Source organism: Oryzias latipes, chromosome 1 (genome assembly GCF_002234675.1).
Source record: "Oryzias latipes chromosome 1, ASM223467v1".
NCBI lineage: Eukaryota > Metazoa > Chordata > Actinopteri > Beloniformes > Adrianichthyidae > Oryzias > Oryzias latipes.
This window is the reverse complement of record NC_019859.2, coordinates 22,740,558-22,760,356: the sequence shown is the minus strand read 5'-3', so window position 1 is coordinate 22,760,356 and position 19,799 is coordinate 22,740,558. Positions and strand designations below refer to the sequence as shown.

The following is a 19,799-nucleotide window of genomic DNA, read 5'->3' as shown; positions in this document are numbered from 1 at the left end:
ATTCCTCCAACAGTCATGTTGTGCTGGTTCCTAATCCATCAAGAATCACAGCGAGGAAATGCTACACAACCTATTTTTCCAATTCTGTTGGGATCATTAGGCCTTAATGGACTAAACTGAGTCCTAAGAATCTTTAGTGAATGACAGTGACAGGATTAGGACTTCATTCATCTGAATGTTTCTTGCTTTCTTTGCACAGTTACATAAACTAACCTCTGGTTGGAATTGGTTCTTCAAATATGAACTGAATTCAACTGAATTATGGAAGCAGAACTTGTGCAAAACCTTTTCATCATTTTTTTCTTTATAAAGCACCTTCCAACATCATCCATGAGTCGTGGGAAGAAATGTGTCTCGACATCTGAAAATGACAAAAAGGTCATCAGCATTTTGTACAGATCTTCACGCTCAGCGCTGATGCAGCTTCTGGAGCTGCGTGGACGCTACCTCACCTCTCTCCACGGGGTCATTAAAGTAACCCTCCCTCCTCAGTGAGGCCAAGACTGAAGGCACAAGGTCAGCCAGCTGCTGCTGGGTTGGCACACAAGCTGCAATCTTCTCTGCCACCTCCTTGAACCCCCTCCTCTGCTCTGCCATTCTACACTCCTGAGATCACATCAGTCTGATCACTTGGATTAGAACTTAACCTTTACCTCATATGTCATCCGCTGGCCTGAAGGCCTGCAGTGAGTTTATTCTTTGATGAAGTCCTATTTCAAAGCTGTGAAAATGTTGCAGCTTTTCTCTCCTTGCAACTCCTTAAAGACTGTCTCACAGCTGCTATGTACAATCTGGGCATTTTCCACGGATTAAATTTCTGTCTTTTGCGATACGGGTGTGATTTACCAAATTCACAGGTGTCTCTTGTGTTTCATCATTTGTCGATGTGTGCAGATATCAGTCGAGGGTTTCGGCTGATGGGTCTGTACTTGAATTCTGCTCTGAACTGTTTGAAATTTTGGTCGGTTGCAGTTTATGCGTAAGTCTCTTACAGGGCGGTGTCAAGCGCCACGCGGACGGCGGGTCTGTGCGTGAAATGTTTATTAATGTATCACGGAGGAACCACTTTAAAACCACGGAAAAGTACACATAACCACGCAAGGAACATGTAAATCTGCTTCATTGAATTTCCTTATTTTGACACTCAGAGCATCGAGCAGAGATCACATCAGCACCATGGTCAGCGCCCTCTGCGGGTCCTTCCAATGGTTTGACCATTATGACCAGTTTTCATCCAGGGACAATGCGCAAATTGTATGTAGTGGGAGTTTGACATGGCTTGAACCTCAGGAATATCATTCAGTTCTTCCAGGTAACCTTTTGAATGAGAACCAAAAGAATAAAACCTCTCAGTTTTTGTGAGGCACACTGGTAAAACAAAGGTTGGACAGAGTGCAGGGGTTTACCTGTTTGAACATCCAGGTGTTTCCTGCCCTGTAGAGATGGGATTTATGGTTCTTTGGATCATATCACATTTATTCCCTTTTAAGAAGCCAGTCTGGACTTTATTAATTTTATCCTGGAAATAATCACAGGGAGGATTGATTGGCTGAGACCTGGATTAGAATAACTCAAATTCAGATTTCCTACCGGTAATTTAGTTCAAATTCTTTTTGAAATATCAATTCAAGCTTTATTTGACATGTGTGCCCAAGATGTTAAAGTCATTGTAAATATTTCACTTCCATATCCTCTGAGTTGACAGCAAGATCACTATGTACCCTTTGTAAAAAGAGTGCGTTTGTGTACTTGAATTGTGTTATTACTGCAACAGCTAAACCAGGGGTCTACAACGTAACGCTAAAAGAACCATTTGGTAGAGTTTCTTACAACCCCTGGCTGCACCACCCTGTTTATAAAAATGCACTTTATTGGTGTTTTTGTGCTTATTACGCAAGCTATTTGTAACAGGTAGCTTTGAAATATTTACAATAATGAAATTCCAACAGTCGTGTATTTTATAAGGCTGTGTAACAATGTTGATTTCTTTTACTCTGACAGAAGCACAGAAAAGTTCCTTTTCTAAAATCAAAGTCTCTGTCAAAAAAGATCCTCCTGATGCAGCAGATGTTCCAGCAGTTACCTTTATAGCACAATTCTGTCATTGGAGAACTTCTGAACACATACAGGAGAAGATAAGGACACATGCTTGAAACTTATTGTAATAAACAGTTCGGACAATAGATGGAATCCTCATCATTATACTCAGTCATCGGATTGATAAAGCACTCAAGGTCTCTTCATCTATTGTCATGTCAACTGTGGTTAAAAACGAGTTTATTTTACTATTAAAAGATCACCTCGTTAAAAAAAAAGCTTAAAGCACATTTTTAAATCATATTAGACCCCTCCCTGCCCCCCCTCCCCTTCCCCAACTGGTTATTCAGTATTGCAGCAGAATGATCTGGAATTCATTCACAGTTTGGCTTGTTAGTGCATCAGCTGGGAATCACCTCAAAAATCCGATTGGGCTTTTAGGCATTAGCTTTTTGAGGTTTTATTGGTGCGAAAGGCATTTTGGAAAAAAGCAGAAGAAAAAAAAAAACCACACAAACATTCAACAGTGTGAAAGATTTTGGCCACACAGGTTCTAAAAATCCAAAGTGTTTTACTAAGCTTAAAGTGAAATTCAACGCAAATAAAGCAATGAAATGGCACTAATTTTACAGAGCTGAGGTTCAAAAATAATAAATGTCATTAAGGAGTAATTAATAATATTTACAAATATTCTCTTCACAGCTGCAGTACAGGCCAAAAGTTTGGACACACCTTCTCATTCAAATGAATGGGAAGGTGTGTCCAAACCTTTGGTCTGTACTGTATACATCACTCTAGACTGCATAGATATTGTATTATTATGAGATTACTTTAAGTAAAATATGTGCCATGAATGTGCATTATGCAAAAAAAAACCAAAAAAACATTCAGCCCCGAGTTGTTTATTTTTGTAGGCGGGGCTTGACCACATTCACTCTGATGGAAATCGTTCATGTTTTTTAAGGTAGAGATGAGCCACATCCTGATTCCTTTGGACACTTTTATAGAAAGAACTTCCCTGAAAAACGCGCACAATCTGAAGGTTTTATATCAATACGACGTTCCTGCTTCTCATTGGACGTGATGGAGACACAATGATGTCATCTGAATCATCAGAATCGGTGGGGGGGTCGTGGCCAAAACCTGCTGCAGGTTGATGTTCTCTCTGAGCTGTAAAGACATAAACAAACCATACATTATCTCTCTTTTTTAAATCCAAAGTAATACATAAGACTGTTAAAGATGTCTAAACTGCTTTTGAGGGAGAAAAGTAGATCAATGCCTTTTTCTCAACAAATCAATATAACAGCAAAGCAGTTCTGACTAATAATGACAACAACACTAATTTAAGTTTTGATTTTAGCCCTTTTCCTTTTCAAAGAGATTCATTGAAGCACCAACTATTCTGTTCCCATGGTGCCACTGTCAGATTCAGTGCAACTCAACTACAGAACGGTAGTTCTGTAGTTGGTAGTTTTGCCTTTAAGACAAAGTTTTAGTAACCATCAGCAGTTCAGGCTGAAAAATCTGCAATTCAGATTCACACTAAAGCAGGGGCAGTTGTGCAGGCAAAATGCTGATTTAACTGTTCTGCCCTGTGCTCTTTTATGCAGTTTAAAATTCCGGATTATGATGAGCAAAGACGTGGGAACTGGGGGGGTGAAACCTCACTAGTGTCATGCCTCTGGATGGCAGAAAACTATGGGTTTTGGAGGGTCAGAAGAGATCAGAGCATTAGTCGGCCACTGGTCTGCTGAGTGTCCTGGTTCAGCTGGTGAAGAGCAGACGGCCGCTCTGGAATTAGATCAGCTTGTCAGCTAGATCCATCACTGCTCATAAAGGTGTCAGGGGAAAAATGAAGAGGAAAGTTCAGCTTCTAAGTAGGTCAATGTGTTGGAATTGCTCACATCAATGCTCATCATGCTGGAGTCCTGACAAGCATGCTGAAAGCTGTTACTAGTTTTCAGTTTTTCTATTATATTTTTAATAATGTTGAGTGTATATAATGTTTCAAATGGGTAGAAAAAACAGAGTGTGAGAAATGGGATTAATTTCTTGTGTTTAAACTCCTTTTTTTTTTAAATATTAATAAAGAAAAGTTTACGTCACTTTGCCATTGAGACACAGAATTGTCTGAAGTCTACCTGCTTTTCCAGGCTGGCTGAAGCCCGCTCTTGGTTTAGTCTCCACAGAAGAAGGCACTGCAGGCCCTGAGCTGTAAGAAAAGCAAAATCATGACTCTCCAAACAGGTGGTGTTGTATCAGTTGTTGTTTTGTTTTGTTTTTCTGTGCATCAATGAGTCACCTCTTCATTGCAAGAGTACGAGCCAGATGCCCCTTGAATGCAGCTTGGATCACAGTTACGGCGCCTGAGTCCAGATCTCTCCCAGCAGAGTCGGCTTCATGGCTGCAGCGCTCTCTTCCAGCCTGGAAGCAGAGAAATGCAGAGCTTTGGTAACATGACTCACAATAAACATCTTATGCAGGTTACATAAGCACCAGGCTTCTTTTTTTGAGGGAATTTGTTTTCTGTTTGTTGCAACCTGACACTTGTGCCTGCAAAAGTCCATCTGGTTTGATCTAAACTTAAACATTCTGATCTATTTTTGGAGCTTCAATTCTTAAGCTTCAACTAGAGTTTTAAATCCTCCGTTCAAAGCTAAAACCAATAATACTGTTCTAGACTTGGAAAAACTGAAGGATAGGATTAGTGTCTCAGGATCAAGTATCTAGCACAAGAAATGTCATTAATGGATCAAGTCAAGAGAAAACCTTGACTGTCTTAACCAGCATAAGCAGGTAAGTGTGGGGAAAACCTTTCTGCTTTCTTTGAGTAGGTTCTTTAACTGAGCAGCTCTCAGGAGATGGCCTCTTAACGCTGACTGCACCATCACAACGTCCTTCAGAAAGAGAAAGACAGAAAGCATGAGACGGTGTCAGGACGTTTCTTACACAACACTTCCTCTCACACCTTACAGACCCTCTGTTTGTGACGTCTCCAGTTTGTCTGAATCACCACGGCAGCCTTTTCTTTTTCTGTTCTCCTCACACCAGTGCTCGGTTTCTCATCCTCCTCTGATCCCTCCGTTGTACGTCCTGCGTCCCTCCGCTTCCCTGCTTCCTGGCCTGTTCTGCTCTCCACCTCCGCCTGGCTGTTTGCCGCTGTGGGAGGAGGGCAGGAGAGCGCTGCCTGTGCAACTTTGCTTCTCTCATTCTCCAGAGTCTGAATCTTCACCAGCAACAGCTCCAAGTCCCGCCTGGGAAACAATACAAAAAAAGACACTGAAATTAAGCTAGCAGCATTCTGACGCTTTATGCTCTTTTTTTCCTCAAAGACTCACTCCGATCATCTTTTGATCTATTGTAAAAGCGTACCCTGTGGTCTTTAAATGAGTTTTACTTAGGTGGTTTCTAGGACATTGTTTTGGCAGAGTGGCAGTAGTTCATTAGAAATCAGCCTTGGAGTTGAAGAAGGGACCGTCGGTGTGGAGGATGCCTCCATTTTCAATCATCCACCTGTTTATACTCTGTTTCTGATTCGCAATAAAAATGAAAAAACAAAAAAACTCAGATATATGTCCCTTTATTGGACAATGCCACAACAGCATGTTAAAAGCACAGCTATTCATGTAGTGGGTCTTTAAAGATGCTCCGGCCATCCATTTGAAAGATCAACTGCTTTTTAAAAACAACAAAGTTTTCAGTTTCACAGTAAAGTTTAGTGTTAAATTTACAACGTGGGAAACCTTTTGTATGACCTAAACAGAAAAAAAATAAACTTTTTTTTTTATTGCAGCACTTCAGATGAAAAGTTTTAAGAAAATAACTATATACAAGAATGTTATATGATTCTACTGTAACAACCTAAAGGGATTTTTTTGAATAAAAGGGTAATTACAACATACTTATGCTGTTCTCTCTCTTTTTCAAGTAAACTTTTCTGTTCAGCTTTCCAATCGTCTGCCTCTTTCTGCAGTTCCTCTTGCTTTGTTTTAAGCTGTGTCAGCTCATCTCTGGAGACACAAATGATAGAAAAAGACAAGCATTCCTTTAAGGGAATGTTTTTGTGTTTGACACCACAAACATGTGATCAAGCTGAGCTGCCTGTCACTCACTCTTTAATCGCCAGAGTCTCCTCAAGGTCTATTCTCTTCCTTTCTGATTGGTTGAGACATTCCTTCAGACCAGCAATCGCCTCACACTCTTCGGTGATGGTTCCTACGGAAACCCTTGCCTCTGTTGCCATGGAGAACGTCTGGGTCTCCGTGAGAGGTATTTGGACCTCCTTGTCCAATCGGCTGCTTGACTGAGCTGAGTGGGCGTGTCCTCTGCTCTCCTCGAGCCTCTGAGAAGAGGAGAAGAGGGTCTGTCAGTGACGAAGCTTCAAAGCAGACATGTGCACAAGTTCACATGACAACACCACCTTCTCAAGCTCCAGCAGCCGCCTCAATATCCTCTGCTTACTCCACTCCCTGTAACCTAGGAGAAAGGGTCCCACATGTTACCTATTTCTGCACAAAACATATCAAGTACAACAGTGAAGAGTTTATAAATATAAAGATGAGATTTGGATTATTTGGATTGTTTCATTGTTTACCTCCTACAGTTATAGAAAAACGGATAACAACTGAACAGAAGGGAAAGTAAAAGGTGATCAAACTGGAATGATGGGGCGCCTTTTCTATGTGTATGTATAAATATAAATGCTCCATGACTCAGACATTGAATACCTTTAATTCCAGGGGTGGGGCTGTCAGTGTTGAGCTCTTCTTTAAGTGCTGCGTTTTCGTGCTGAAGCTGCTTCAGGTCCTCAGACAGGCGATGGACAGTGAAGTTTAAAGCTTTCTGCTGCCTCTGGGAGCATTTACTTTCAGCTCGACTAATGCAGAGACAGAGTACAAGTACATGCAGGAATGCTGGTACAACACTAAACGCTTGCTTTCAATAAGTAATGAAAGTCGACCGTTTCTCACCATCCACATTTCATACATTTATGTGTTATTTAGAAAGTTAGCGTGGCTTAAAGTGTAAAATAAGAGTTGCAGAGTGACGGAAGTCTTTAGTTTTTGACTTTTGCACACCTTTTCTCTGCTGACTCCAGAAGCATCCTTAGTCTCTGTATCTACAAGACAAAGACACGATCATCTGTTGAGCGTTTTCTTCCATTCACAAATGTATCATTTCAGCAAAACCAAATAATGTCTCCATAAGACTTAGCATTGAGGACTGTTAGGAACTTGATGAAGGACAGGTAAAAAAAAAGGGCAGTAAAAGTCAGAGATTAATTTAGGGATGGAAGACAAGAAACAAATTTCATGGGGAATGGATGTGTGGAGTTTTGGATTTTCTCTAAAAATAAATATAATGTGCTGCACTGGCCCATAAAAATGAATCCAAAACTTTCCTTCAAACAGAGCCCCTGAAGGGGCCTAGTGTTGATCCCTGAGGGACAACAAAACTCAGAATCCCACCCACTCATTTGACATTACAGTAGTTTACCAACTATTGAGCCATTTATGCTTTAAAACTGTATAAATGTGTTGCTGGCTGGTCTCTAGGTTCAGTTTGTTTTATTTTGTTGCAAAAAACACTGCATTGCAGCAATATTAATGCAGAACATTTGTGTTACACTTAAAAACATTCAGCTTTTCTTCTCTACAGCTGTAATAATCGCCGAAAAACAGCAGAAGTCCATAAAGATGGCAAGAAAGCACCACTAGCTACACTTTCAACGCAGTGGAAACTAGTGGTAAAGGAGCAACAACAATAAACATATATACCTCTTCAGAGTACGTTTTTGCTGTGATCTTTAGCTCCTCCAGGTTTGTGGTCCTCAGTTCACTTTGCAGTTTACTGGGGGGGGGAAGTCAGAAAGCTAAAAATGATGCTGTTTTAAAGAGTAATGAGTTTAAAATAAATAAAGGAGCACTTTACCATAAAGCATTCTCCTTTTCTCTACACTGCTGTTCCAGTTTGAGGATTCTCTGCTTCAGGCCATTGAGAACCTTCACAAACACAGTTGGTTTGACAAATCTGTTTGATAGAAAACCAGTTATCCGGGAACCAACACTTGAGTATGCACTCACCACACTCCCTTCTCTTTTCTTATCCACTAAACTGCGGGTAAATTCAGATCCCTGAAGAAAATGCAATGCTCACTGAAAGGGTTCACCAAAACGTAATAGAAGAAATCTTTCTGTAACAGTACTTTTATGGGATCCAACAGTTCTTCTATCTGTTTCTCTCTTTTGGCAATATCTTCCTCCAGGCGTCGTAGTTTGGCTTTCATTTGCAGTTTGTCAGAGTTTAGAGCCTGGAGGCTCTGCAAAGAAGACAAGCGTGAAACATGAAGGTCAAGCTCATAGAACAATAAAGTCTGTCCGATCCAAATCAGGAAAATAACACACGAGTAGGAATGAAAACATTTACTAAATATGAACTAATAATTACTTCTTTTGTAAGAAATGAAAATGCAGTCAGCAGGATATATAATGACTATTTCCAAAAAATTGAAGTATCATGGAAAAGTGTATTCATTTCTATTATTCCATTCCGAAAAATAAACTTTCATAGAATATAGATTCAAGGCCCACTCAGGGGTTGACATAGCCCAGAAATTTGCACTGGCCCACAGGGCCAGTAGTTTTTGAGACTTACTGGCCCTGCCTGAAAGTTACTGGCCCGACACCGCGCATAGCGGGACCCGCCGCTCCGCAGGTGCTTGCAACTTTAGGGGGGTCCGGGGGCATGCCCCCCCGGAAACTTTTAATATGGTGCAATTTGGTGCATTCTGGTGACATCACTTATTTCTACACTTTTCAATGACTGAAAATAGACCATATCAAACTTAAATCTGCTCTAGTCTGTTTCAGATGTTTTGAAGAGAGCACTGCAGTGTAGTAGGTAACACTAGTTCAGAAGTTTTCATGCTGCTTCTAACGGCAAATGTCGCAATAAATCATAAACCTTAAATGTGTTAAAACAATCTAATGGCAGCTTGAACCATTTAACGAATCAAATAAATCCCTTAATGCATTTGACCAATCGGATGGACGCCTTCACATTGTTGACCAATCAGATGGAGCCCTGTTATGTTAGATGTTTGTAACCTATGTCAACGTGGGTCATTTGGAGTATAATTTTTAAACTGGGAATGGTTATTTGGTTATTTTGCTGTTTGTTTATATACCGCAAATTATATCGTTATCGCAATTTTAATCTCTGATATCGCATATCGCGAGTTTTCCTCATTGTGCAGGTCTAACTGAGATCATTCAGCGAACTAGAAATACTTACTGCTTACAGTGTTGTAAAGAAAAACAAAATTAAGTAGTTTAACATTCTACTGCATGTGAGTCTGAGATTCAGGTATTTGGAGTTGCCTTTAATTCTTTGACATTCAGCTTAAAGCTTAGTGCATACAGTTTCATCTTCAATGCATTCATTAAATATCTTGCTGTCCATAGTACTAATTATACCCACTACTCCATCCAACATATTCCTTTCTATTCCTGCCATGTCTTCCACATCTCTGACATGCTTCAGTCTCTCTTCAGTGACGGTGTCGGATTTATAATCAAATGTAATAATAACCCACTGGCTTGTTCCTTCGTTGTTGCTGTTTAACATTGTTTTGTATTGAATTGTTACATTCAATAAAGTTTTAAAAAAAAAAGTAGTGAGCGCGTGCCGCGTGGTGCTCGGCAGTGAAAGCCGCGCGCGCAGGCGGGAGAGAAGGAGAAGTGATCAAAGGTTTCCCATAGAAACCCTTGAAGTCTGAACACAGGACTGGCAGAAAAACTAAATTATGAAGACGAGGTAAATCTACACGTTTTCGCAAAATTTACTTTATTGAAAAAGGTGAAGAATGTATAAACCGTTAGATATTTAAGTGGCCCGAGCGGACAAGTGAAAAGTAAAGTCTTGTGGTCCGCACTGCTCGAAAAACAGGACCGGGCCAGCGGACAAATGGCTATGTCGAGCCCTGCCACTGTTTAATTGATTTGTTTGTTTTTACATAAACTAGGGTTCCAGCTCATAAAACCCACACAAACAGAACTTCAAAACATTAGAATACTTTGATGAATGGTAAATGGCATATACTTATCTACCCACAATCTTACGATTGGAGATCGACCGCCCTACCACTGCACCACGGCCGCCCCTGATGAAAACTGTCAACATTTAGCTGGGCATGAGTGTTATAGTTTGATTCATAATGAGGAAGACGTCAGACTTGACAACTAGCCAAAAGACCATCATTGATCCCCTCCATAGTCTGGATAAGCCCCCAAAAGTTCACAGCTAAAGAAGGGGGCTGCTCACAGAGCAAAGTGTCCAAGCAGATCAACAGAAAGTCTAATGGAAGGAATAAATGTGGCCAGAGAAGAAGCACCAGCAAAAGAGACGACCAGCGGATAATAAAAGGGACAAGATTTAAGAACCAGCAGACATCCAGAAATAGTGGAATGAGGTGCTTCAAAAATCAACAAATTCAGACGCATTTGGGAGATGGGCTACAACGGTCGGGTTCCTCGAGTCAAACCACCTCTGAGCTTGGACCGACAGAGGAAATGTCTCAACTGGGCCAAGGAGGAGGACTGCAGTGTTGTGGTCCAAGGTCCTGTTTTCTGTTAAAAGTAAAGTAAAGTTTCATTTGGGAATCAAGTTCCAGGGGTTTGGAGGAAGACTGGTGAGGAGCAGAACCCAAGCTTTCTATGGTCCACAGTCAGTCATGATTTGGGCTGCAATCTCCAGCGCTGGGGTTGGTGGTAAACTCAGCTTTCTTCAACGCAAAATCACTGCAACAGTCTAGCAGAATGTTCTAGAGCAGTGTTTTTCAACCTTTTTTGAGCCACGGCACACTTTGACCTTGACAAAAATCCAGCGGCACACCAGCATCCAAAAAAAAAAAAGAAAAAAAAAAAGGAGAAACTCTTAGTCTGTATTGATCAACAGTCCCTCTGCAATCTCACATGCATTTTTTGTGATAATTGTGGCAGAAAAAGCTGGAAGCTGCAGCTGTTTTTTCTAAAAGATGTAATAAAAGTAAAGGTAGAAGATTTAAAAACTGTAATAAAAGTAAAGTTAGAAGATTTAAAAACTGTTTCATGTGTGTTCGTTGTTGTTTCAAGAGATTAAGAGGACAGACTCGTGCGCCGAGAAGCTGTCCCTCTAACCCAATGCATCATGGGAGATGTAGTGCAAAAATCCGCCAAACGCAGAAAGACTAGCGTCTTTGAGCTTCATTCTTTTGTTCACTTGTTGCACGGTCTGACACCGGATTCTGTGGAAAGCTACACCAACTGAGAGACTTTATGAGCTAAATCGGGACAAGGAAGTGAAGACTTTAACCACTTCTGATTGGTCAGACTGATGACATGTGATTAAGATTCCAAGAATGATTGGTGGAGACAGTTAAAGGGGCGGGACTTTTCAGAAAACGGCTTTAGTTGCTGCTAAATCGCGGTACCGTCATTCTTATCAAAATGTCTTTAATAGAATCAAATAAACACAAAGAAAAAAGTTTTTTACGATCTTTCATATTCACAACTACTCAGTGTTTTTTCAGGGTTTGTTTGGATGAACAAAGAGCTGATATCTGGAGATGGAAAATGTTGTTAAATCAGTTACTGAGGGCAATTTCCCACGGCACACTTGACCATCTCCCACGGCACACTAGTGTACCGCGGCACACTGGTTGAAAAACACTGGTCTAGAGGACCTCATGATTCCTTCTGCTGAAGATCTGGATGCAGATTTCCTCTTCCAGCAGGACCTGGTCACTGCTATTACTACTGAAGTATTGAAGATGAACATTTGAAAATACTTTATTTTGATCAAATTTGATGTGATCATAATCTGTTTTTTTTTCTTTTTGCAAAAAACTGAGAAGTAAATGGTGATTTCTCCTGAATATTCAAATTATATAGAAATTTTGTTTTTATGAGCTGGAACCACAATTTATATATAAAATAATAATTAATTTAACAGTGGGCCCTGAATCGATATTCCATGAAAGTTTATTTTTTTTATGAAACTATGGAAATGAAAACACTTTTCCATGATATTCTAAGGTTTTTGGAAAGGGTCTGTACTTAATCAGCACTAATTCTCAAAGATTTTTCACCTGATAACTAACACCTAATTATATAACAGGATTTTAAAAAGTTTTGTATGTCTTTCTTTTGACTAAGACATTCATTACCTTCTTGAGGTGAATTATCTCGTCATGCATGTCCTCCTTGTCTCTATGGTCACATCCACCCAAAAAATAACCTGAAACAAACAGAGACCAACATGGAGAGAGTACAAATGCACAAGTTATCGTAATTTAGAAATTGTATTAAAAAGAACTTGCGAAGATGAGGTGAGATTCTGACTTCTGGAAAAAAAAAGTGGGAAAATAGATATGGATAAAGAGAGAGACAAATGAGGCGGGTAATGCCCCCTATTGGACTGGTAAACCATTAAACAAATGCCAAACCAGCATCTCCCAGAGGCTCAAAAGAACAAAGTAAACGTTTCCTAGCAGTAGCTAACATGTGAAATCTTCAACAAAGAGCTTTGTTTGTGGAGCGTACCAAAACCGTTGCTGAGGGACGTGCAATGACGCGGTCCTGCCGTCCCAGGAGTGTCTCCTCTGGTTTCACCCAAAGAGCCCCTAGGAAGTCTCCAGGCTCTTACTGCAGCTCTTCTGGGGTTCGTATTCAGACTGGAGAGGTATGGAGACCCTGTAAGAATATAATAAATACATAGAATTCTCAATATACTGAATCACATACATGATTCCTCCTAAAGCGGCTAATGTGGTCTTACTTGGAGAATGTGGAGACTTGCCAATGGATTTTTTTCTCCAGGTTTTCTGACAAATACAACGTGTTAAAGCATTCATACATGAGACAGATGTATGGGAATAACAATAAATTTTTAGGAAGAAAATCAACACTACAGCCGATATATAAAGTACGCTACCTTTTGGGAAATATCAGCAGGCAGAGAGAAATCTTCCTCAACCTAAAAAGGGAAGAGGTCTTCTTAAATTCAACTAAACCACAAATATGGCAGCAGCTTGTTTCGAGTTGAAGTCTTTAAATCTCCTACGTTGGAATTAAAAATACAGTCTTTTTTTGTTACATATATATATTTTTTAAAAAACTTTGAAATAATATTTCAAAACTACAAGCAAAAAAAGTGAAGAAAATATCTTACCAGCTCCTCGCAGTCTTCATCTGTCTGAACGTCATCACTCGCATCCTGAGACATCTCAGCAGACTAACTTACGTAGCTGCTAAAAAAAATTGTCTTCTTTTTAGGCCTAAATAATACATAAACGTTTCATTGTTGGACATAACATTTTTACCTTTAAACGGCTATCAGCATCTTTTTTGTCCTCTTCCTTAATATCATGGAAACAAAACAAAAAAAAAGGAAAAACAAACAGAAAGCTAGCTATGCTAAAAGGCAAATTTGTCGTAAAGAACATCGCATATTTCCAAAAGAGTGACCCGCGCGCGAGCTAAAAAACGGCCCGTTCGAACCACTTTGAGAAGTCCTCCAAAGAGCTGTTGTCTCCACGAGCAAAGGTTACTGATTTCACAGCTGTGTTGCTAACAGGAGTCGTCTAGCAACCAAGAAACTATTCCCAGTCTGTTCTCTGGAGGGAGAAAACAAGAAAACTGACGGAAGCCTTACAATGCAGGCCCTTCAAATTAAGAGTATCAATGAGAAAAGAAACATTTTAGTCGCATAAAAAACACCCATAGCTGTCTATATGTTAAAGTCAGCAATTTTGTACTAAAATTATGAGCAAAATATAGAAATATGTTGGGTATTGAAGTGAAATATGACATGCATTGAAAGAGAAAATTATTTATTCTGAAAATACGTGTTGATAAACATATTTCATTTTGTCTCATTTGACAGAGCCCATCTTTGTTGTAGAACGTACCAAATTTCTCTGTTTCCCAGTCTTTCATCTTTGGAGAATTGTTAAATGGAGGGTTTTAAATCTTTAAGGATAGTGACAGGAAGCTCTTTAGAGCTCATGCGAATTTAAAATACTTTAAAACTAGTCCAAATGAGAAAAATGCCCCTAAAGAATATTCTCACAGACAAATATGAAGTGGATTCTCAGGCACAAAACAGGGGTTTTCTGCATTTTAACAGACTTTTTTTTTATTATAAAATATACTATACCTTAATTTTTCTTCAGCTATATGATATTTAATGTTTGACTTAATAGACTTTGTTTTTGAGGCTATTGAAACCAGGTAAAAGTAAGGGGAAAAGTTTTTCCTTTTTCTTGCAAGGTTTTTTTGTTTGTTTGTTTTGTTTTGTTTTTTGGAGAAAACGTTAGTTACTTTTTTTTCTTCTTCTTCTTCTTTTTTGGTGTCATATTCTCATGTGCATGTTTATGCAGGTGGTTGACCCCTGGACACAAACGACATCGGGCTTAGACCCTTTTGTTGGAGGAAAACCACATGGACAGCAGTTCTTCTGTCTTGTCAGAAATATGGAGTCTACTTGTGGTGAGTTCAGATATATAAAAAAAACGATAAAGAAAACACATAAAATTAATCTAAATATTATAAGTCTCATTTAAACTGCTTTTGAATGCAATAACATTGCTAAATTGTTCTTCCTGTCACACCAGGTTCACCAGGACACATTTCTCTGCACAGTTTATAAAGAGTTAATAAAAATAAGTTCATGTGGACAAAAAAAGGGACACACCCCCAGCTTTATTACGATTATACTGTATCATTTAATACAGTTTTTTGTATTATTAATTAAGCTTGTTTTGTTATTTTGGAAAGCACCAAGAGCACAAACTATATGGTTAGCAGGATAAAAAAGTCAATTTTAGAGCAGAGGATCAAATGGTGAGGGCTGCAAAAGGAAGAACACTGTGTGGTTTTTAAGGGGAAGTTGAAACAAGCTTTGAGAGCTTACAGGAGGTTCTTTAAGATGATTGGACAGCTACAGCTAAGGTGATCATGGAGACCGGGACAAAGGTGGTGTGCCATCTACAATGAAGAAAGCAGAGGAGGAGACTTTGTGGTGGATTAAAGTTCAGGAATGAGTAAAGACGAAAGGATTGGCTCTGAAAAATTGGATGCCAAGAGGACAGAAGAAAGGAGTACATAGAAATGCAGCACAAGGTGAAGGTGGAAAAGGCCAAACAAAGGGCCTATGAGGATAAAACGTGGGAAAAAAAGATTGTACAGATATGCAGCAAGAACTGAAATGTGGTGATGAGTCCCACAAGTGTGATGGAAAGACGGAAGGAGAACTTAGAGGAAGCTGATAAAATTAAATGATAAATGTTAGTAATAGAGATTGCAGTGAAGTTTCTGACTAGGCTGTTTAACAAGATATCTGTAAGTGAGAAGATGCCTAAAAATGTCCGTTTTCTCTTGGAGAGATTCAGATGGATATGATCATGAATGAATCCAGCACATGTTAGATGTTTTGGACAGGGAAGCAGATTGAGAGGGTCTGGATTTGTTTAAAGGATAGACAGTGATTATGTTGATAAAAAGATGCTGAGGTTGTAGCTACTCACAACGAGATCCATAGAATGACTAAAGACTAGACGTGTAGTAAAAGAAGACATGAGAGTGGTTGGTGTGACTAAGGAGGATGCAGAGGAGATGGAGGAGGATTTGCTGCGGGAACCCCTGAAGTGAGCAACAAAGAAGACTGTGAAAACAACCTCTAGGTGTTCCTCTGGATTCACAGACCAACATTTTGTGTTGTGGCACCATTCTCAAATCTGGCTCCAACCAGAGAAAGGAATGCATCAATTTCACTTGAGGGGTCAGATGTAGATTCCCTGATGGTCACAATCACCCCTCTGGCCTTCATTTGTCCATCAAAGATTTAAACTCAACGGCAAAAAACGACATGGCTGCTTTTCTTTCAGTGTCCACGTGGGGGCAATGTGGTCTAATCAAACTGCCATTTCCCACATAACAAATTACAGTTAAGCTTCTTTGTCCTCCTGTTGGGCATATATTCATATATTGTCCATGCCAAAGCTGGGTAAGTTAATGTTACCTCAAAGTTTCAAATGTTTTGTGTGTATTTTTCTTTTTGTAAAACAATAGAAAATTTAAAAATGTGTTTTTAGTTCATTGTTTGGCATTGTGATTAAAAAAAGGATAATCTGTGGAATTGCTTTTAAATAATGAAAAAAGTGTTCCACTCATTTACTATTTCTTTGTTTCTTCTGAAAACTAAACCTAAAAAACTAAATGTAATCAGTGTAATTTCTACATGAGTCAAAGCAGTGGTCTGCAACTTTTAACACTAAAAGAGCCATTTGGTCCAGTTTCTCACAGACCAAAAGCCAGCCAGAGCTGCAAAGTGCCACTTATCCATTTAGAAAAATACTTTATTTATGATTTTGTGACTATCAAACCATTCATTTATAACATTCAAATGTTTGCACCAGTTGAATTATGCATTTTATAGTTATCTTTACAATAATTTAAACTTACAGTAACGTACAGTATTCATTAAACTTATATTACTTTTGACAGCAACAGAAGTTCCTTTGAAAATAAAATACAGCTTGTGTGAAAAAGGATCCTATTTATCACAAGCTGCAGCAGATTTACTTGAATAAAAAATGTAAGACAGCCAAATCAAATATGGACCTTTCCATCATTGTGACTTCAGTGCACCTTTATCCTTTTTCTCCTTGTACATTAAATATAAATATGACAACATTAGTGTGGAGTCATAATTCAAAAATTATTAGAATAAGCTCTAAGCTTATTCTAATAATAATAAACCAATGTGATGGATTAAGTTTGCTTAGTTATCTGACATGATAGAAATCCAAACATAACTGACCAACTTATTAACTAAAACAAAATAACCAAAACTACAAAAATAAAACCCACTATCTATTCAAATTGTTTATGTTTTTCTTCAAAGCCAAAGAGCCATAATGTAGGCATAAAGGAGCCAGATGTTGCTCCGGAGCTTCAGGTTGCAGACCCCAAAGTTAAAGAATTCACCACTAGTATTCTGTCAATTAAATATATGTAAACACTTTTGATTCCATTGATTCTTCTGAGTTTATCATTCAGTTTAAGTTTTCATCTCGGCCAGTTAGGGCAGTGGTTCTCAAACTTTTCCTCTTGTTCCCCCCTTTGGAGGAGGAGACCCCCCCCCTCTCCACACACACACAGACACACACACCGAAAACGGTGACAAAATAAGCCAAATATGTTCAACTTTAATACCATATCAAAATCTTAAACATTCCTGCTGCTACAGACTAGAACAAATTAAATAAAGGATCATTCACTTAGTAAGAACAATAACATTGAACCTATATGTGCAAAAAGAAACAAAGTTGTGTTAACGGCTGCGATGTGTCTGCTTTGTGCTACACGTCTTTTAAAAAGGAGGTTGCGGGTTTTTAACTGCAACTCTCAAGTTATGCTCAATATTGAGCCTAGATCTGTTTTTTTGTTTTCAATGTGAAGTTTTCCACATTCTTTGTGTTTCTTGCAAGACAATCAAGTGATACTTGTTTTATGAAACTGACCAGTAGATTCTTCTGAGTTTATAGGAGGTGATTATGTGAGTTTTCAGCTCAGCCAGTTAGGGCAAAGAAAAGTCTGGTAGTGCAAAATTGATGGGTAATTTGATATTATTTTTTTCCTCTCTAATTCCAACTCATTCTGCAGATATATGTGGTCTACGCGAACACAGCTTTGAAAATGTTACCAGAAACATTTAAAGTCTCACTCTAATCATCTTTTCATCTATTTTCAAAGCATTCCTAGTGTTCTTAAAATTATGATTATGTTGCTTTCAGCCTAAATTAAAATAAAAACTGTCATTTTCTAACATGGTTTCTGCAGAGATGCAATGGTCAATTAGAAGTTCATCTCTGGGTTGTGCGCAGGACTGGAGGAGCAAGCCCGTCCCCCCCTTCCCGGAACACATCTTTTAAAACTCTCTCCCGCCAGCTTACAGCCCCTCACAACCCCAACCTAACGTTACAGGGGCAACAAAAATGACAAGCAATATTGTAGCAAACCGGTCATACAGTTTTGAGCCAGGTGCCAGCTTTGAAGAGGAAAAAAAAGACATACATGGATCTGTTTGTTAGCAGATGCACAATGACTCAAACAGCTGCTACATCCAGAAGTTCTCCGATGACACAGCCATTGTTGGACGCGTGTCAGAGGGAAATGATCTGGAATACAAGAAGGTGATCAAGGACTGTGGACTGGTGTGAACTCAATCACCTTGAATGAAAACTTTATTAATCCCAACAAGGAGAAACTCAGTTCCAGTACATCTCGATGAAGAAGGTCAGACAAACAGCAACACAGGATACACACACACACATCTCGAGAGGTTACTGAGGTCAATGCAGCCGAGCGCCTTAGATGACCTGCGCCGGCGCGCCTTTGTATAGCATGCAGATGGACCACGAAGAGGGCCGGGGGTTGGGTTTGGTGACAAAAAAAAAAGTCGTATCCCTACAATGTGTTGATACAAGAAAAAAACTACACCGTTTAAACACAAATAGCACATATTCAGACAAAGACACAGTACATGAGGCTCAGGGGGGAAACGGTGGTTTGACGGGAGTGGGGGGCCCCCCATGAGTCTGTCCATCAGGTGCAGCTCCGTGAGCCAGGCACATCTTCCGGGCAGCTCACAGAGGAGGTAGGGAGGGGGTTGGGAAGCCGAGGACAAGCAGGGAGGGGGTGAGTTGCAGTTATCAACCCTCAACCCTTCACATCAATGCAACCAAAACGAAGGAGATGGTGGTCGACTTCCGGAAAAAGGCTTCTCAGTCTCCTCCAGTGGCCATTCAGGGACTGGATATAGAGAGGGTGGATGTGTACAAGTACCTGGGTGTTCACATGAACAATAAACTGGACTGGTCAGATAACACAAGGGTCCTGCACAAGAAGGGCCAGAGTCGCCTCCACCTCCTGAGGAAGGACTGAGGTCCTTTGGTGTGTGCAGGCTACTACTCAAGACCATCCGTGAAACTGTCGTTGCATCAGCAACTTTCTATGCTGTGGTCTGCTGGTGTGGAGGAATTTGAATGAAAGGGACAAAATGAAACTGGACAAGCTGGTGAAGAGACCTAGCTCTGTCCTGGGCTGTCCCCTGGACTCAGTGGACTCTGTAGGTGAGAGGAGGATGCTGACCAAGCTGTCCAGCATCCGGAACAACCCCTCTCACAGTTTGTATGTAACGGTGAGGACCATGAGTAGCTCGTTCAGCCAAAGACTGCTGCACCACCAGTGCAAAAAGAAACGTTACCGGAGGTCCTTCGTCCCAACAGCAGTCAGACTATACAACAACATGGTCTAGGACTGCTGAAACCACTGCTGTTATTTAATTATTTAACTTGTTATTTATAAAGTGTACTTTTACTTCCACTTTCTATTATTACAATTTTATTCCTACTCATTACGACTTTGTCTAATGTTTATTTCTAACTGCTATATTTCTTGTTTTGGCTGCTGTGACAATTGAATTTCCCTCCGGGGTTTAATAAAGTCCTATCTTATCTTATCTTATCTTATCTTATCTTATCTTATCTTATCTTATCTTATCTTATCTTATCTTATCTTGTCTTGTCTTTTCAGAACAGTGCAGAGCAGGGAGCTTGTGGCCCTGCATATTGCATCTTCTACGTCACTGCAACAAGCTTTTTCCAAAAGCATTTCTTTTCATCTGCTCCTGATTCACAATAATTTGAATTCAAAAAA

The 19,799-nt window shown here is 39.6% G+C and overlaps 1 protein-coding gene across 3 annotated transcripts; it reads right to left on the bottom strand.

Annotated features, from left to right (window-relative positions):
• Positions 1-2,070: 2,070 nt before the first annotated feature.
• Positions 2,071-13,713, bottom strand: iqce (IQ motif containing E). 3 transcript variants are annotated; one of them, XM_011477564.3, is made up of 20 exons: positions 13,400-13,713; positions 13,249-13,327; positions 13,012-13,053; positions 12,856-12,901; positions 12,621-12,770; positions 12,245-12,315; positions 8,246-8,359; positions 8,124-8,174; positions 7,972-8,042; positions 7,818-7,890; positions 7,119-7,159; positions 6,768-6,916; positions 6,461-6,516; positions 6,153-6,382; positions 5,943-6,050; positions 5,009-5,294; positions 4,854-4,937; positions 4,343-4,464; positions 4,182-4,252; positions 2,071-3,207 (listed from the first exon to the last, which is right to left on the bottom strand). In XM_011477564.3, exons 2-20 carry the CDS (start codon positions 13,300-13,302, stop codon positions 3,083-3,085), a joined length of 1,944 nt encoding a protein of 647 aa, XP_011475866.1. In that variant the 5' UTR covers positions 13,303-13,327; positions 13,400-13,713; the 3' UTR covers positions 2,071-3,082. The 3 variants fall into 3 exon arrangements, with proteins under 3 accessions (XP_011475866.1, XP_004066099.1, XP_011475876.1); XM_004066051.4 differs by having other exon boundaries at positions 13,249-13,324; XM_011477574.3 differs by having other exon boundaries at positions 5,018-5,294; positions 13,249-13,713.
• Between the last annotated feature and the right edge of the window lie 6,086 nt (positions 13,714-19,799).

Excerpts from the sequence above, each read along its gene's own strand:
- iqce (XM_011477564.3), bottom strand. The coding sequence starts at position 13,302 with ATGTCTCAGGATGCGAGTGATGACGTTCAGACAGATGAAGACTGCGAG. Across the intron at positions 6,383-6,460 it reads GGCTGCTGGAGCTTGAGAAG|AGGCTCGAGGAGAGCAGAGG; the intron begins GTGGTGTTGTCA and ends TCCTCTTCTCAG. Across the intron at positions 4,253-4,342 it reads CGTACTCTTGCAATGAAGAG|CTCAGGGCCTGCAGTGCCTT; the intron begins GTGACTCATTGA and ends CTTTTCTTACAG.